Source organism: Euleptes europaea, chromosome 13, assembly GCF_029931775.1.
Source record: "Euleptes europaea isolate rEulEur1 chromosome 13, rEulEur1.hap1, whole genome shotgun sequence".
Classification (NCBI taxonomy): domain Eukaryota; kingdom Metazoa; phylum Chordata; class Lepidosauria; order Squamata; family Sphaerodactylidae; genus Euleptes; species Euleptes europaea.
In genome coordinates this window covers 6,424,736-6,439,562 of record NC_079324.1, presented here as the reverse complement: position 1 = coordinate 6,439,562, position 14,827 = coordinate 6,424,736, and the positions used below count along the sequence as shown (strand labels likewise).

Here is a 14,827-nt window from a genome sequence, read left to right as displayed (position 1 = left end):
TGCTAAATCCATTTTGCAACTTGAGTCATGCATGTTGATGACAGTCAGGGAAAATCAGCATCAAATCCTGCGGGTGTGCCCAAGCACCCTGTGTACCCAGTCCTTAAAAGCAAGGAATTGCCTAATGTCTGCACTCAGCAAGTGTACATGGAGTGCTTAAAGGAAGAACATGGTAACACTGACATTTCCATTTGGCAGCTATGAAACCTCTATGCAGAATGAGGCTGAACTAGGAGCTTTTTGCAGGAAGGTGGAAGGAAAAGAAATGGTGTTTTCTCATTTCCAGGATGTATGTAACATTTGCAGGGTGTCATGTGACTAAGAGATTGTGAAATGGCTTGGGAAACATCTTGTCTTACTAGCATGATTTTAACTGTCATGCCAAGTGATTTCTAAGAGGCCCAGATAGGGGAATAAAGTCCATCATGCTTATTTCTTAACTGCTGTGATACAGCAGAGGAAGTTCTTTGGGTGCTGTTCACACTGAAGGTGTGGGAAGAGACCTTTAGTGGCTCTGAGGCATGGCAAGGCCAGGGACCAGTGGAGAAGGAGACACGGGTGGCAGAAGCAATGGCAACATGGATTGTGGAGCACCCCTCTTTGGGAAGCCCCTGGGCTGGTCTGTCCATGGCGATGACCTGTAGGACGGTTGTGGCCGGGTACACACCACCTGCAGCAAGTCTAGAGGGTGTTTATGGAGTGGGGATGGGATCTCAGTGGGCCTCCGCCACAGATTGGGGTGGGCTTAGGTCTGTGAGGGTGGTTCTGGCTATCAGGATGGGCTTTGAGGGGAGAAGTGAGATGAAGTCTGCGGTTGGACCACGAAGAAGTGAAGTAAATCCCAGCAATATGAAGTAGGGCCACTCAATCAAATAAAAAATATATGTTAAAGCTTTGCCTCAGCAGGTTCATTTCTGGTCAGGATGGACAAATGCCCACCCACCCCCCCATCCTGTTGAATCCTTTGGTTCTTGCAATTAGATCGTGTTAAAAGTGTTTTTTAAAAAATGAAATGTGAGGCCTTGCTGAGATGGCGTTCCCTCTTGGTCTCCTGCGCCCTTAACATCTTCCTCTGTTCCACAGATCAGGCTTGTGGTCGAAGAGGGATTGAATCAACTGCCATACACAGAATGCACAGTAACCACTCCAACAGGTAATAGGTTAGCTAGGGTTTGGTGTGAGACTAAAAAGTTGAAGTGCATTGTGGATGACAGACGATGAAATCAGAAGTGGGCATGCTGCCAAGAAGTAAATATCTGAGCTCTGTCGTTTCTGTTTTAAAAGAAGCTTACGGCAGGTCTGCAGAATTCGTGACCCATCAAGCTGAAAAAGACCTGTCAGGTAGCTTATAAGCCCTGTCTTTCCCCCTGTTTCAGTTGTCAATAAAGCAGGAGGTTTATTGCCTCCCTGGTGGGCTGTTTGGGCTTTGTGAGTCACCACTTACTGTGGACTGCTGAGGAAATACATGCGATGTACCTTGAGCCAATACATTGTTAGTGGTTGGACAGGGGAGGCCTAGATTTGAATCCTCTCTCAGTTGTGAATTTCTACCTCTACCTCTCGGGGCAGATGTAAAGATAAAATGGAGGGCATGGCGCTCTTGGGGAGAAGGGTGGATTCAAATGTCATGGACAGATTGAACTGTAAAATACTCCGCAAACAGTCTTGTTTGACTTGCACCAAAGTTGCATAGAGCAAAGTGCCCAGAGACTGGCAAAATCCCACCCAAAGCAGCACTGAGTGCTTCTACTGTTTCATGACTGGGACCAGATGAGCAGCTCTGTCTTTAGGACTGGAAGCAAAAAGTTGTTGATAAAAAGTCAATGCTCTCTGTTTTTTCTGAATTCTCAGGCTGATTTCTTCTGCTGCTTTAACACCCCAGACATTTGAACATTGGCTTTACCCGACAGATTTCACCTATGGGTGGGGCTTCTGCTGGGGCATGCATGCAACCGCTACTGTCAGTGATATTCAGGTGGCATGGCCACAAGCAAGCAGAGGTGTGAGTGATTCTTGTGTCTGTTAATCCTGGTAGTAATGGGTCACACTCATGCTTAGAGGGCCTTCCTGCTAAGTGTGCGATTTATTTTCTCCACATTCCTGTCATCTTTGAACACCATGAAAGGGACAGATCAGTTGGGGAGCACAAGGAGGCCCAGTCATTGGAGTGACCCACACAGCCCTAGCACGGCTAGAATCATAGACTCATAGAGTTGGAAGGAGCCATACTGGCCATCTAGTCCAACCCTCTGCTTAATGCAGGATCAGCCTAGAGCATACCTGACAAGTGCTTGTCCAGCCTCTGCTTAAAGACTTCCGGTGAGGAGGAGCTCACCACCTCCCTAGGTAGCTGATTCCACTGCCGAACAACTCTTACTGTAAAAATTTTTCCCGTAATACCTTTCCGCCCGCAATTAAAACCCATTATTGCGAGTCCTATCCTCTGCTGCCAACAGGAACAGCTCCCATCCCTCCCCTAAGTGGCAGCCCTTCAGATACTTAAAGAGAGGAATCGTCCTCCCCCTTCAACCTCCTCTTCTCCAGACTAAACATTCCCAACTCCCTCAGCCTTTCCTCATAGGGCTTGGTCTCCAGGCCCCTGATTATCCTCGTTGCTCTCCTCTGCACCTGCTCGATTCTGTCCACATCCTTTTTGAAGTAAGGCCTCCAGAACTGTACACAATACTCCAGGTGCGGCCTGACCAATGCAGTGTACAGTGGAACGATGACGTCTTGTGATTTGGATGTTATTCCTCTGTTGATGCACCCCAATATCACATTAGCCTTTTTTGTCACTGCATCACCACTGGCTGCTCATATTTAACTTACGGTCCACCCATACCCCAAGATCTTGTTCACACACACTACTGCCCAGAAGTGTATCCCCCATCCAGTATGCAGGTCCCTAATTTCCCACTCTGAAGGAAGGGCATCTTGATCTTTGGGTGTTTCTCACCCATAGCTAGGGGTAGGCAGGACTAAACTAACAACTTCCTGTCTCCTGGCGAGGAACACCTCCCCTTCCAGTTCTTCTCCTGCCTTCGCTGGGGTGAGAGCGTTGCAGCCATAGCTGCTCCCTAGGTCTAGTGAAATTAGGTTAGAATAGATGGTTTTCCTTACCTTGTCATATCCAGTCGCTTTTTAAATTTAAGCTCCCGGCTCTGCTGACTATCAGCTGAGCTGCGGGAGAACAGCTAAGCCGTGGGAAAGAGGCGGCAAATGAAATAGCAACTGGAGAAGCTGCATCGGAGGACATCGAGCTCCTTTCCGATGCAGATCAAGAATTGGCCTTAAAATCGGATCCCGGCGTTAGCCGCCCTGGCGGACTATCAGAGAGGGAGACTGGAAAGTCGCCGCCGCCATCTACTTCAGCTGGAAAATCGCTGAAGAAAAACAAGTCTAATGGGGGGAAAGGCAGCAGCCGCAAGCGTCAGCTTAAGCAGAGTTCCACTTCGATCTCTAAGGTCTGCGCCAGATCCTCTGCTGTGCCTTTGGATGTGGAGCCCAAGATACCTACAGAGGGTAAAGTAACCTCCCTTTCTGAGGAAGGGGGAATCCCCCAAGAACCCCATGTTTGAACAGTATATAATATGATAGAGGTCTTCATGGAAAGACATTTTCAGAGGCTCCAGTCTCTTATCCTACCCTTCCAGCAGGGTTATCCTTCTCAAAGACTCCTTCAGCCACTTCCTCAAGGGTTTTCATATAGTTGGACATCTTCCCCTGGGTCCTCATCCATATTTGAACCCATGCAGGAGGAGCCTGGCTACAGCCAAAGCGCCCCCTCTAGGCAGTGGCACACTAAGGCAGCTATGAAAGTAGTGCCAAATATCCAAGAGCAGAGAAATGAAACCTACCCTGTGGATAGGGATTCTGGGGCTGACAATAAGGAGGGAGAGTTCGTTTCAGACGAAGAACTCCCCAACGTTCAGCAACAACAGCCTCGGCTGTTCTGTTCTGATAGTTTCCAGCCTCTTTTGGCCAAGGCACTTTTTGTTTTAGACCTATCTGATGAAGCTGAAGCACCTGAGGAATCGAAGTCTGAATCCAGACGTAAAGGTTCCAAGGAATATTTCCCACAATGGAGGCCCAGACTATTAATGGAGGCCCAGAATACTTCAAGAAAGTTATTAGAGCTGAATGGGACAAACCCCTACATAATAAACAGTTCTCTGGCAATGCCAAGAAACTATATGACATGGCCTCATATGCAATAGATACGTTGGAATTGCCTGTGGTAGATGCTCCTATCTCTGCCCTTCAATCCTCTGACTTCCTGGCAGAGGATGGAGTGGGCTTTATTAAAGATCAGCTCGATAGGAAAATGGAATTTCTTTCCAGAAAGGTGCATGAGGCAGCTGCACTGTCTATTCAGGCCAATACCACTATAGCACTCATGGCTAGGGCTTCAAATGCCTGGATAAAGAAGCTTCTACCCACCACAGATTAAAAAAAATAAATAGCCAAGGGCCTGTCTCGAGTGCTAAAGGCGTCCTCCTTTATGGCAGATGCCTCCTTGGACATAGTGATCTTTGCTGCTAGATCTTTGATCTAGTGATCTTTGCCTCCAATACAGCCATTCACAGGACCCTATGGGTAAGGCCATGGTCGGCTGAGTCCAGGTCCAAGACCATGTTAATGGGCCATCCATACAAGGGTGGAAAGTTATTGGAGAGAGACTAGATAGGATGCTCTCCGAAATTAAGGATAAAATAAGGCGATCCTTAAATCCCATAAAAAGGAACCCCGTCCTGGCCAATACTCTCAGTCCTTTCGATCCTACCATATCTTATCCAGGTTCAGACAGGATCAGAGACTTCCACCCTGGGCTCCTCAGAGAGGGTCCTTTCGATGTTTCAACAGATTCAACCGCCCCTCACAACCACAGTCCTTTAGGGCAGACCAACCTGACAAATTCTTCAAAGGAAATAAGCAGTGACTCCAGGGATCCAGTGGTGGGGGGAAGGTTACAACTTTTCCTTCCACAGTGGCACCACTCCCAGACAGATGCCTGGGTTCTACAGCTAATTCAGCAGGGATGTCTAATAGAATTTCATCACAAGCCTCAAGATCGCTTTGTCACATCGCCATGCTACCGCAGTGCTGTAAAACATCAGAGAACGATGGAAGCCATTCCTCACGTGATCCAGATCGGGGCCATAGAGGAAGTACCTATTCAGGAACGTCTCCAGGGAGTTTACTCCATATTTTTCACAGTCCCCAAAAGAATGGGGACTGGAGGGCTATCCTGGATCTCAAATTTCTCAATTGATTCATCCAGGCCAAACATTTTTGCATGGAGACACTGCGAACCATCATAGAGGCACTGCGTCCAAACACCTTCATGACATCCATAGATCTCATAGAGGCTTATATGCATACCCCCATCCATCAGTACCACCGGCACCTTCTGAGATTCAGCTATATCACTGGTTCCCAACCGGGGGTCCGCAAGAACTAAATTAAGGTCCGCGAAACAAAGTTATAAACCCATAATAAATTAATATTTTCAATTAAAAGTTCTCTATTATAAAAATATATTCAAATATTATTCTAAGTTTAATGTTTAACTAACAGTTATGATTAAAGTTTATTTTCAAATTCTCGGAATTTTTATTTTGAACCTTGGGGTCCCTGCACCGAACAAAAAAGTCCTAGTGGTCCCTGGTCAAAAAAAGGTTGGGAACCACTGAACTATATGAACCTTCATTTACAGTTCAGGGCACTACCATTTGGGTTGACATCTGCCCCCTGAGTTTTTTTCCCATTTTTCCAAAGTGATGGTAGCTATTGTGGTGATGTTAAGGAAGGAAGGAATCCAAGTACATCCCTACCTAGACGACCTGTTAGTATGTGCCACCTCATACAACCTGGCACTTCACTCCACTCAAGTCATCATGGCACTCGAAACGCACGGCTATCTTATAATCAAAGCCAAAAGCTTGCTAAGCCCGTCACAGAGGATCCTATACCTGGGAGTGGTCATAGATTCCACCACCAATTCAGTAATTTCCTCCCAACAGACAAGGCCCGCAAAATTGCGGCGGTGGCCAAGTCCACTGTAAAGTCGTAACGACATCGACTGATGGCTCTGACAAGGCTCCTAGGCCTCATGGTATCCTGTCTAGGCCTGATTCCTTGGGCTCACTTCCACTCGCGACCACTTCAAGCAGCACTGCGTCCATTCCAGCTGTTTATCACACACAAAATAGACAAGACCCTCTCCCTCAGTCCGGTGGCCAGGACGAGCCTCTTATGGTGGACCAAAGTTAACAGTCTAACAGTCGGACAACTGTATCTACACAAACAGCCGGTCCAGATGTTTACAGACACCAGCCTCGAGGGATGGGGAGCCACAGTGGCAGACTCTTTGGCTCAGGGCGTATGGAGCCAGTCAGAAACAACACATCAATGTCCTCAAACTCAGGGCAGTACGCCTAGCCCTCATCAAATTCCACGACCTTGTCAGAAACAAACACGTGCTAATCAGGACAGACAATGTGGCGACCAAGGCCCACATCAACAAGCAGGGCGGGTCTCGCTCCTCTCACCTGCACCAGGAGTCATTGGCCATCATGATCTGGGCAGAAAAACACCTTTTGTCTCTCAGGGCAGAACATGTATGGGGTATCCACAACATTCAGGCAGATTGGTTAAGCCGTCAGACCCTCCAGGAAGGGGAATGGAGGGTCTTTCAAGCCATCACCAGCTGGTTTGGATCGCCCGCGGTGGATCTGTTTGCCTCAGTCCAGAATCATCAGGTGGATAGGTTCTTCTCCCGGTTCTACCATCCAAAAGCAGAGCAAGTGGACACTCTTCTGACTCAGTGGCCTCTGGGTCTCCTATATGCCTTTCTACTACTGCCTATCCTTCCGACGGTCATCAGGAAGATAAGGGCAGAGAGAGTGGAAGTCTTCCTGATCGCTCCCAATTGGCCACACCGGCCGTGGTTTCCGGCACTTATGGGGCTCTCCACCAGGTCACCTTGGCAGATTCTGACATCCTCGGATCTCCTTCTACAGGGACCAATGATTCATCCAGATCCAGGATGGTTTCAATTGACCGCTTGGATGTGGAAAGGGCAAGGCTCTTAGCCCTTGGTCTTTCCGTGGAGGTGGTGGGGACCATCCTTAAAACCAGACGTCCTTCTACTACAAGGATATATCAATACACCTGGAAAGCCTTCTCCAGGTGATGTCACCGGAAGACAATCAACCCTATCTCTCCTAAGCTACCTCAGTTACTGGACCTTTTACAGAACGGTGCACAGCAGGGCCTTAGAGCGGCAACCTTACGAAAGCAAGTGTCTGCTATTGCCTCAGTCTGTCTGGATATTGATGGGATTCCTCTGTCGTCGCATCCTCAGGTTAAGGCTTTTATTAAAGGAGTAGCTCAATCTACCCCTCCGGTGACTCACCACTTCCCTACCTGGAGACTGAACACTGTACTTTCTGTTCTAACCAAAAGTCCCTTCGAACCTATGAGGGAAGTTCCCTTTCGATTAGTAAGGATGAAGACCTTATTTTTAGTTGCCATAACCTCTGCCAGGAGGGTTTTGGAATTGGGTGCCCTCTCTATTCGCAAGGACTTATGTATTTTTCACAAAGATAAAGTCATTCTACGTACTGATCCCTCATTCACCCCCAAGGTGGATTCCAGGTTTCATCAGTCTCAGGGGCTTCACCTCCCTTCCTTTTGTCCTAATCCTTCTACTCCCAGAGAGCGGAGTTGGCACACCTTGGACTTGCATAGAGCTATTCATATTTATATATCTAGAAATGAATCCATTAGGAAAACGGAATTATGTTTATCTCCATTTCTGCACCCAACAAGGGACTTCGCATGTCCCAACCGTCTATCAGCATATCCATTAGACAATGCATCAGAGAAGCTTACCTAGCCTGTGGTCTCCAAGTTCTGAATGGGATCACAGCCCATTCTCTACGAAGAGCAGCCATGTCAGCCGCATTTTTCAAACAAGCCTCAACTAAGAGATCTGTAAAGCAGCTACTTGGTCCAACGTGACTACTTTCATTAGACATTATCAAATCAATACTATGGCATCCGCTGAAGCAGCATTCGGCAGACGTATTTTACAGCACGTGGTGGAAGATGATGAGGACTGAGTTCCCACCCGTTATATCATTGCTCTTGGAGACCCCAAACATCAACATGCCCTTCCTTTAGAGCGGGAAAGGTACATTGTTTACTCACAGAGAAGGACCTTTCTGCTCTGAAGTAGAAAGGCATCTTGCCCACCCGGAGATGGCAACATCATCTTATAAGGGTGGACTGAAGCACACCAAACTAGCCTACGGATTCGATTGGCCTAATAATATTGTAGCAATACATATAGATTGGTTCTAAGTTTATCGTTCAGTTTATTGTTTGTACTCCTTGTTTGTGAGTGCTTTTCCCTGTCTCTTTAGCTTGCTGTAGAATAACTGGAAGGGGAGGTGTTCCTCGCCAGGAGACAGGAAGTTGTTAGTTTAGTCATGCCTACCCCTAGCAATGGGCGAGAAACACCCAAAGATCAAGATGCCCTTCTACTTCAGAGCGGAAAGGACCTTCTCAGTGAGTAAACAATGTACCTTTCTGTTACCCAGATGTAGAACTTGGCACTTATCCTTGTTGAATTGCATCTTGTTCACATCCGCCCACTTTTCCAGTGTGTTCAAATCACATTGAATTCTATATCTTCTGGTGTGTTCGCTGCTCCTCCCAATTTGGTGTCATCTACAGATTTAATAAGTAGTCCCTCCACACCCTTATCTACATTTCTAAAAATATTGAAATGTACCAGGGCCAGAACTGAGCCCTGTGGGACCCCACTGGACACCCCTCTCCATTCAGATGAAATGCTATTGACAACCACTCTTTGAGTACAGTTCTCTAACCAGTTCCCTATCCACCTAACTATCCTAAAGTCCAGTCCACAGTCCTCTAGTTTATCCATCAGAACATCATGGGGAACCCAGTCAAAAGCCTTACTGAAATCCAGGTAAACAACGTCAACTGCATGCCCTCGATCCAGTAAGCTCATCACTCAATCAAAGAAGGAAACGAGGTTGGTCTGGCAGGTCCTGTTGGGGACAAATCCATGCTGACTTCCTTGGATCACCAAGTTGTCCTTCAGATGCTTGCAGATTGATCTCTTTAATATCTGTTCCAGCATCTTCCCTGGGACAGAGGTCAAACTGACCGACCTGTAGTTTCCTGGGTCATCCTTCCTCCCTTTTTTTTGAAAATTGGGATAATGTTCACCCTCCTCCCATCTTGTGACACATCTCCCGTCCTCCAAGAGGTCTGGAAGATTATGGACAAAGGCTCTGCAAGCTCTCTACAAAGTTCTTTGAGCACTCTCGAGCGCATACCGTCTGGCCCAGGAGATTTGTACTCATCCATTGCTTCTCAACTACCTCCATGTTCATGACAACCAGCAGCCTGGGTGCTGAGGCTTGCCTACTATTAACTCTGGATGAGCCCGTTTTCTTTTTCAGGGAGAAAACTGAGGCTAGCTTCTGATGCTCCCAGTCACAATCCCCCTGTAATTGAATAATGAAACTAAAAGCAAGCAATGGAAGAAGAGTTGGTTTTTATACTCCGATATTCTTTACCTTTATGGAGTCTCAAACCGATTTACAATCTCCTTCCCTTCCCCTCCCCACAACAGATACCTTGTGAGGTAGGTGGGGCTGAGAGAATTCAGAGAGAACTATGACTAGCCCAAGGTCACCAAGCAGTCTTCATGTGGAGGAGCAGCGAACCAAACTTAGTTCACCAGATCAGAGTCCGCCACTCATGTAGAGGAGTGGGGAATCAAACCCAGTTCTCCAGATTAGAGTCCACAACTTCACCACTACACCATGCTGGCCATGCTGCTGTGTTTGGTCTTCTATGCTTCCAGGGTCGAAATGATAGAAAGGTGGGTTTGGCTGATCTGAACATGTTCTGCTGAGCTGTATAAAAATGCCCCTGGCTTGAAACTGTGAGAGGTTTCTTTTGTTTACCACCTGAAAATTTGATGTTAAATTGGAGTAAAAGATTCTGTATCTTTACAACAGGGTACAAGTATGAAGGAGTGAAATTTGAGAAGGGGAACTGTGGAGTCAGCATAATGAGAAGTGGTAGGTCACTTGTTCAAATTTTTGCTAAGATGTATTATATTGATATCAGGATTAACATAGCCAAAAATAGGGTTGCCAGGCGTAACCTGGAAACTAGTGGGAGACCACAGGGTAGGCGACATTCAGTGTGTTATTCCTCTCTAGGGATAGCTGGAGACTCTGTGGGGGAAACCACGCTTTCCAGCTATTTCTAGAGAGATGTGATGTCACTTTGAGGTTTTCCACAGAGGTGACATCATGCCATCAGCCTGACAGCCTTTTTTGTTTTTTCTCCCAGTGCCACTTTGAGCAAGGAGTGGAGCATGCCTTGCCCCCACTGGGGGCTTCGCAGCCCTATCCTATTTAAAAATGGAGGCATCAAACAAATGTCAATACCTGTAAGGTTCTTAACTTTAATTATATTAAGGAAAATCGCATAAAAGGCTGTAACAGGAATGATGACAGAACAATTAAATCTGTCCCAGAAAAGTCTTGTATGTCTGCTCTGAGGGAACCATTCTTCTTGCCTCACACCCCAGTGGACAGCAAATGTAAGAGAACAGGGCTACTAAATATTAAATACAAATATTCACTGCTTTCCCAAAGGATGTAAACTCTAATTTCCCTTGCCACAGAACCTGACTTTTGCATTATTTTTTTCTTGGATTATAGCGGGTATTCAGGGAAATAGTGTTGCAGGACCCAAATCATGTTGAAGCCAGTTAATAAAACACCTGAAAAACTGGTTTATCAGTTCAGGAATGCATTTAGCAATGCTGGCTGTGAGCATTTCAAAGAACAGTCTGATATGGATTTGCCTTGTGTTGATGAGTATTTCTCCTCTTTCCTTTCCCTAAACAAAGGGGAGGCGATGGAGCAGGGTTTGCGTGACTGCTGCAGATCCATCCGAATAGGAAAGATCCTGATCCAGAGCGACGAAGAGACCCAGAGAGCCAAAGTGTATTATGCAAAGTTCCCACCTGACATCTATAGGAGAAAAGTCCTCCTCATGTACCCTATACTGAGTGAGTGCCTTTCATGAAGTCTCACTGAAGACTGCTAAAAGGGAATGAAATGGGTACAATTCTGATGTCAACACCAGTATTTTATTGTAAAAATGCATGTCCACCTAACAAACTTCTCAGTCAGACTCAGGCCCCAACCCTAAACACCCTCAATGGAAATGAATTCTGTTGATAATAATGGGATTTTTTTCAAAAAGGGGTCTTGAGGATCCATCCAGCTGTATATGTCTCCACCCTTAAGGACTGCCCTTTTTTGTGCAGTGGATCGGCCAAGATTTTTAACAAGCATTTGCTGTGACTATAACAGTCTTTTAATTCAGTACTAGAAACCGTAAATGCTGTGAGCCGACCGCTTATCTCTCGGCTGTCTGAGTCCAGCCTCGCGTACAGTCAGGGCCGAAGGCGGAAGAGTTGCTGCCCACCATGAGGCTGCTGATCATGACAAGTAATTTGAAAAGATAGTACAGTTATTCCTATTTCTTTTTTCCCCTTCCCCTCACCCCCTTTCAGGCACCGGCAACACTGTGATTGAGGCTGTAAAGGTGCTTATAGAACATGGAGTGCAGCCGAGTGTCATAATCCTGCTGAGTCTGTTCTCTACACCCCATGGTATGTTGAAGCAATAGAGTACAGACTGCTGGTATCAGGGTTTCAGATGCTGCGCTGACACAGTACATTAGTTTGGCATTCAGTAGTGACTCTTGGCCAAGTAAAATTGTCTTGAAGTTTTCAAATCTTTTCCTCTCCTGTGGCTGAAAAGTAAAAGGATTGAATCTTTGGCTTTGTTTCAGCATCAAGTTAAAGCAATTCCATTGGGTCTTCCCAAGAAATCTATGCTCTAGCCCCTACAGGAAACGTTTTTGTCTTGACCACAGATAAAACACATACTGCATACATAAAGAAAAGATCTCAGGCAGTCCACTCTTAACAATTTGGTGTGTACAACATCCTATCAAATGACGGTTCATAAAGTTCTCTTGACCTTTTTGCCAGTAATAGAAAGTAACAGAGGGGACAAACCCTGCTATCCAGAGAACAGTTGGAAGCGCTGGTGGAGAGGGAAAGGAGGATTTATGTGGCCGTAGGGCTACAACAGTGGCGTTCAGCCATTCTGCCTCAGGTCCCCTTCCATGTTGGTATGGCTGCTAGGAACCCGTGAGTGCTGCACAGTAACATAGGGGACATTCTGAGAATTGCTCTCAGTGCCTGTTGGCCCATAGCCTCTTGTAATCAAGACAATCTTGAGTGTGTGTTAGGAAGTTCTCCCCCCCTTTGCTGTGTGTTGCAGGGGAAACGAAGTCATAATGAACAAGCTGACTTAGGGAAGCTTGTCTACCATTGCTGTCTTTCTCACTGAAGAACCCTCCCCCAATTTTATAAACAAATAAAAAAATAAAAAATAAATAAAAAAGAACCCCAGGATTCTCTGGGGAACACAGTTTTGAAAACCAGGACCCTACAGAACCACGTGGGTCTCCCTGTTGTTCAGAGGCATAAAACTCTTCAATTATCCATTGCTTATAGGTGTTTGTATGGTTTCCGGATCAATGGATGTAATTTGCAAACCATACACGGCTAGTTCATCTGCAACACACAATGGGAGGGGGAAAAGATCCTCTGAAATTTCCTTGGAGCGCAGAGAAAGGTTTATGCCAGCAGGAGTTGCTATTCTCAGCATGTAGTTAAATAATTGGATGAAGTCTGCAGATTAGATAGGCTAGATCTAAATGCAAAAAGCTAACAAACACAGTCCAGAGACCCATGATCTGAAGGGCTGCTTAGTTGCAGAGCAGCAGGGGAGGGGCCAGTGGCTCAGTGGCAGAGCATCAGATTGGCATTCAGAAGGTCTCAGGTTCAATCCCTAGTATCTCCAGCTAAAAAAAGGAGCCAGCAGTAGGTAATGTGAAGGAACTTCTTGAGACCCTGGAGACTCACTGTCTGAGTAGGCAATACTGACCTTGATGGACTGACTCACTATAATGTTACTTTGTGCATTCAGGTGTAATGCATTGAAACACCGGCTTCAACTGATTTCTTCCTTTTCATCTTTTAAAGGTGCCAAATCAATCATCCAGGAATTCCCAGATATCACTATTTTAACGACAGAAGTTCATCCTGTTGCACCAACACACTTTGGACAGAAGTATTTTGGAACAGACTGAAGTACTTAATCAGTGTGTCTTTTATTATTGTATGATATACTTTTTTTCTACATTTTATAATTTGAAGTGGAGGTATCTGAGTGTATTTAACACTCTTTTTTGCTGAAGGTTCAAATGGTTGGTCTGTCAACTTTTTTTATTTAAAAGGAGAAATTATTGATCTTCATTTTTTTCTATGTTAACTGAGTTTGGAGCGACAATGAAGCACATTAGGTTGCTACAGAGAACTAAATTGCTGCACTCAGTCCCTTTATTTATTCTGGAGCCAGTTTAATTGGCTGCTTGGTACCGCAAAATAAAACAACTGTGAAGGGAACTTCTGCAGGCATGTTCGATTCCGTATTTCTTGCCCCCTTTTGGAATTTTTCAGAGGAGGTGGGCACTCAGCCCCAGCACAAGTACGTGGCAGGCCTCCATCAGAGTCTTCAAGCAGGAGGTGGGGGCTGTAGTGTAAAGATGGGTGGTTCCATTCTCAGGCAATGTAGGTGCTCTTTGCCTTTTTATGAAGACATGGCAACAGACACTGCATCTCTGGCCCAGAGGATGGCACAGCATTCCCAAGATGAACACCACCCTGGTGCAGTGGTTAGGAGGGGTGGATGCTAATCTGGTGAACCGGGTTTGATTCCCCACTGCTCCACATGAAGCCTGCTGGGTGGCCTTGGGCCAGTCAGTTCTCTCCTAACTCTCAACCCCACCTACCTCACAAGGTGCCTGTTGGGGGGGGGAGGCGACTGTAAATTGGCTTGAGACTTCTTAAAAATTAGAGAAAATTGGGGTATAAAAACCAACTCTTCTTCATGTCTGCCTTTACATGAACACGGACAAAGTATTTATTGAGTAGCATGCGTTGCCTTGAGACAAAGAGTGTGTACCCGGCTGCTGCAGATCCACATCAGTTCTTGGTATTTCAGCCTGGAAACTTGGAAGTATTTCAGTTTGGCTTTGGTATGATGATAAGTATGATGAATTAGTTATCACCCTGGGGGTGGGGGCAACTAATTCTCTTTCCATTACTTGGGCTAGTCGCAGTCCTCTTAGAGACACAGGGTGTCTGTTGTGAGGAGGGGAAGGGAAAGTAGTGGTAGTAGGGAATAATGATAACTGATTTAGTATCAACATAATCCATAATTTCAAGTTTAACTAGATACCGTCTCATGGGTCAAGCAGCTGCTGAGATGCTTATGTAAACTGGAATGTGCTGACTACCCAAAGGAATGAAGCGGGTATTTTCCATGGGGCTTAGAAGAAATTCCCCATCAGCTGCCGTTGCCCCAAATTAAAGTGTAAAAGGGATGGACTCTAGCAGGACCAGTCCTCATGAGCAGACGCCCATAACGCAAGGAGCAATGTTGGCGTGCACCCTCTCTTGTATTTCTGCTTTGGCACAAAGGTACTAGAGATGGAGTGAGAGAGAGCACGGCTGTCCAGTTTTCCCCTTCCTTCTGGCTAATGAACTTTCCTATTCTCTCTTCTCTTGATTCGGAAGCCACATTTTTATGGAAATCAATTGATCACATGAAATAATTACACT

At 46.0% G+C, this 14,827-nt stretch overlaps 1 protein-coding gene across 1 annotated transcript in view; it reads left to right on the top strand.

Moving 5' to 3' along the window:
- The window catches only part of UPRT (uracil phosphoribosyltransferase homolog), a 37,065-nt gene extending 23,693 nt beyond the window's left edge, over nucleotides 1–13,372 (top strand). The window contains exons 3-7 of the mRNA XM_056859618.1: nucleotides 1,084–1,153; nucleotides 10,065–10,127; nucleotides 10,970–11,131; nucleotides 11,642–11,740; nucleotides 13,187–13,372. Coding sequence (XP_056715596.1) covers nucleotides 1,084–1,153; nucleotides 10,065–10,127; nucleotides 10,970–11,131; nucleotides 11,642–11,740; nucleotides 13,187–13,293 — 501 coding nt within the window. The 3' untranslated portion in view covers nucleotides 13,294–13,372. The remainder of the gene's footprint in view (nucleotides 1–1,083; nucleotides 1,154–10,064; nucleotides 10,128–10,969; nucleotides 11,132–11,641; nucleotides 11,741–13,186) is intronic.
- The last annotated feature ends 1,455 nt before the right edge of the window (nucleotides 13,373–14,827 follow it).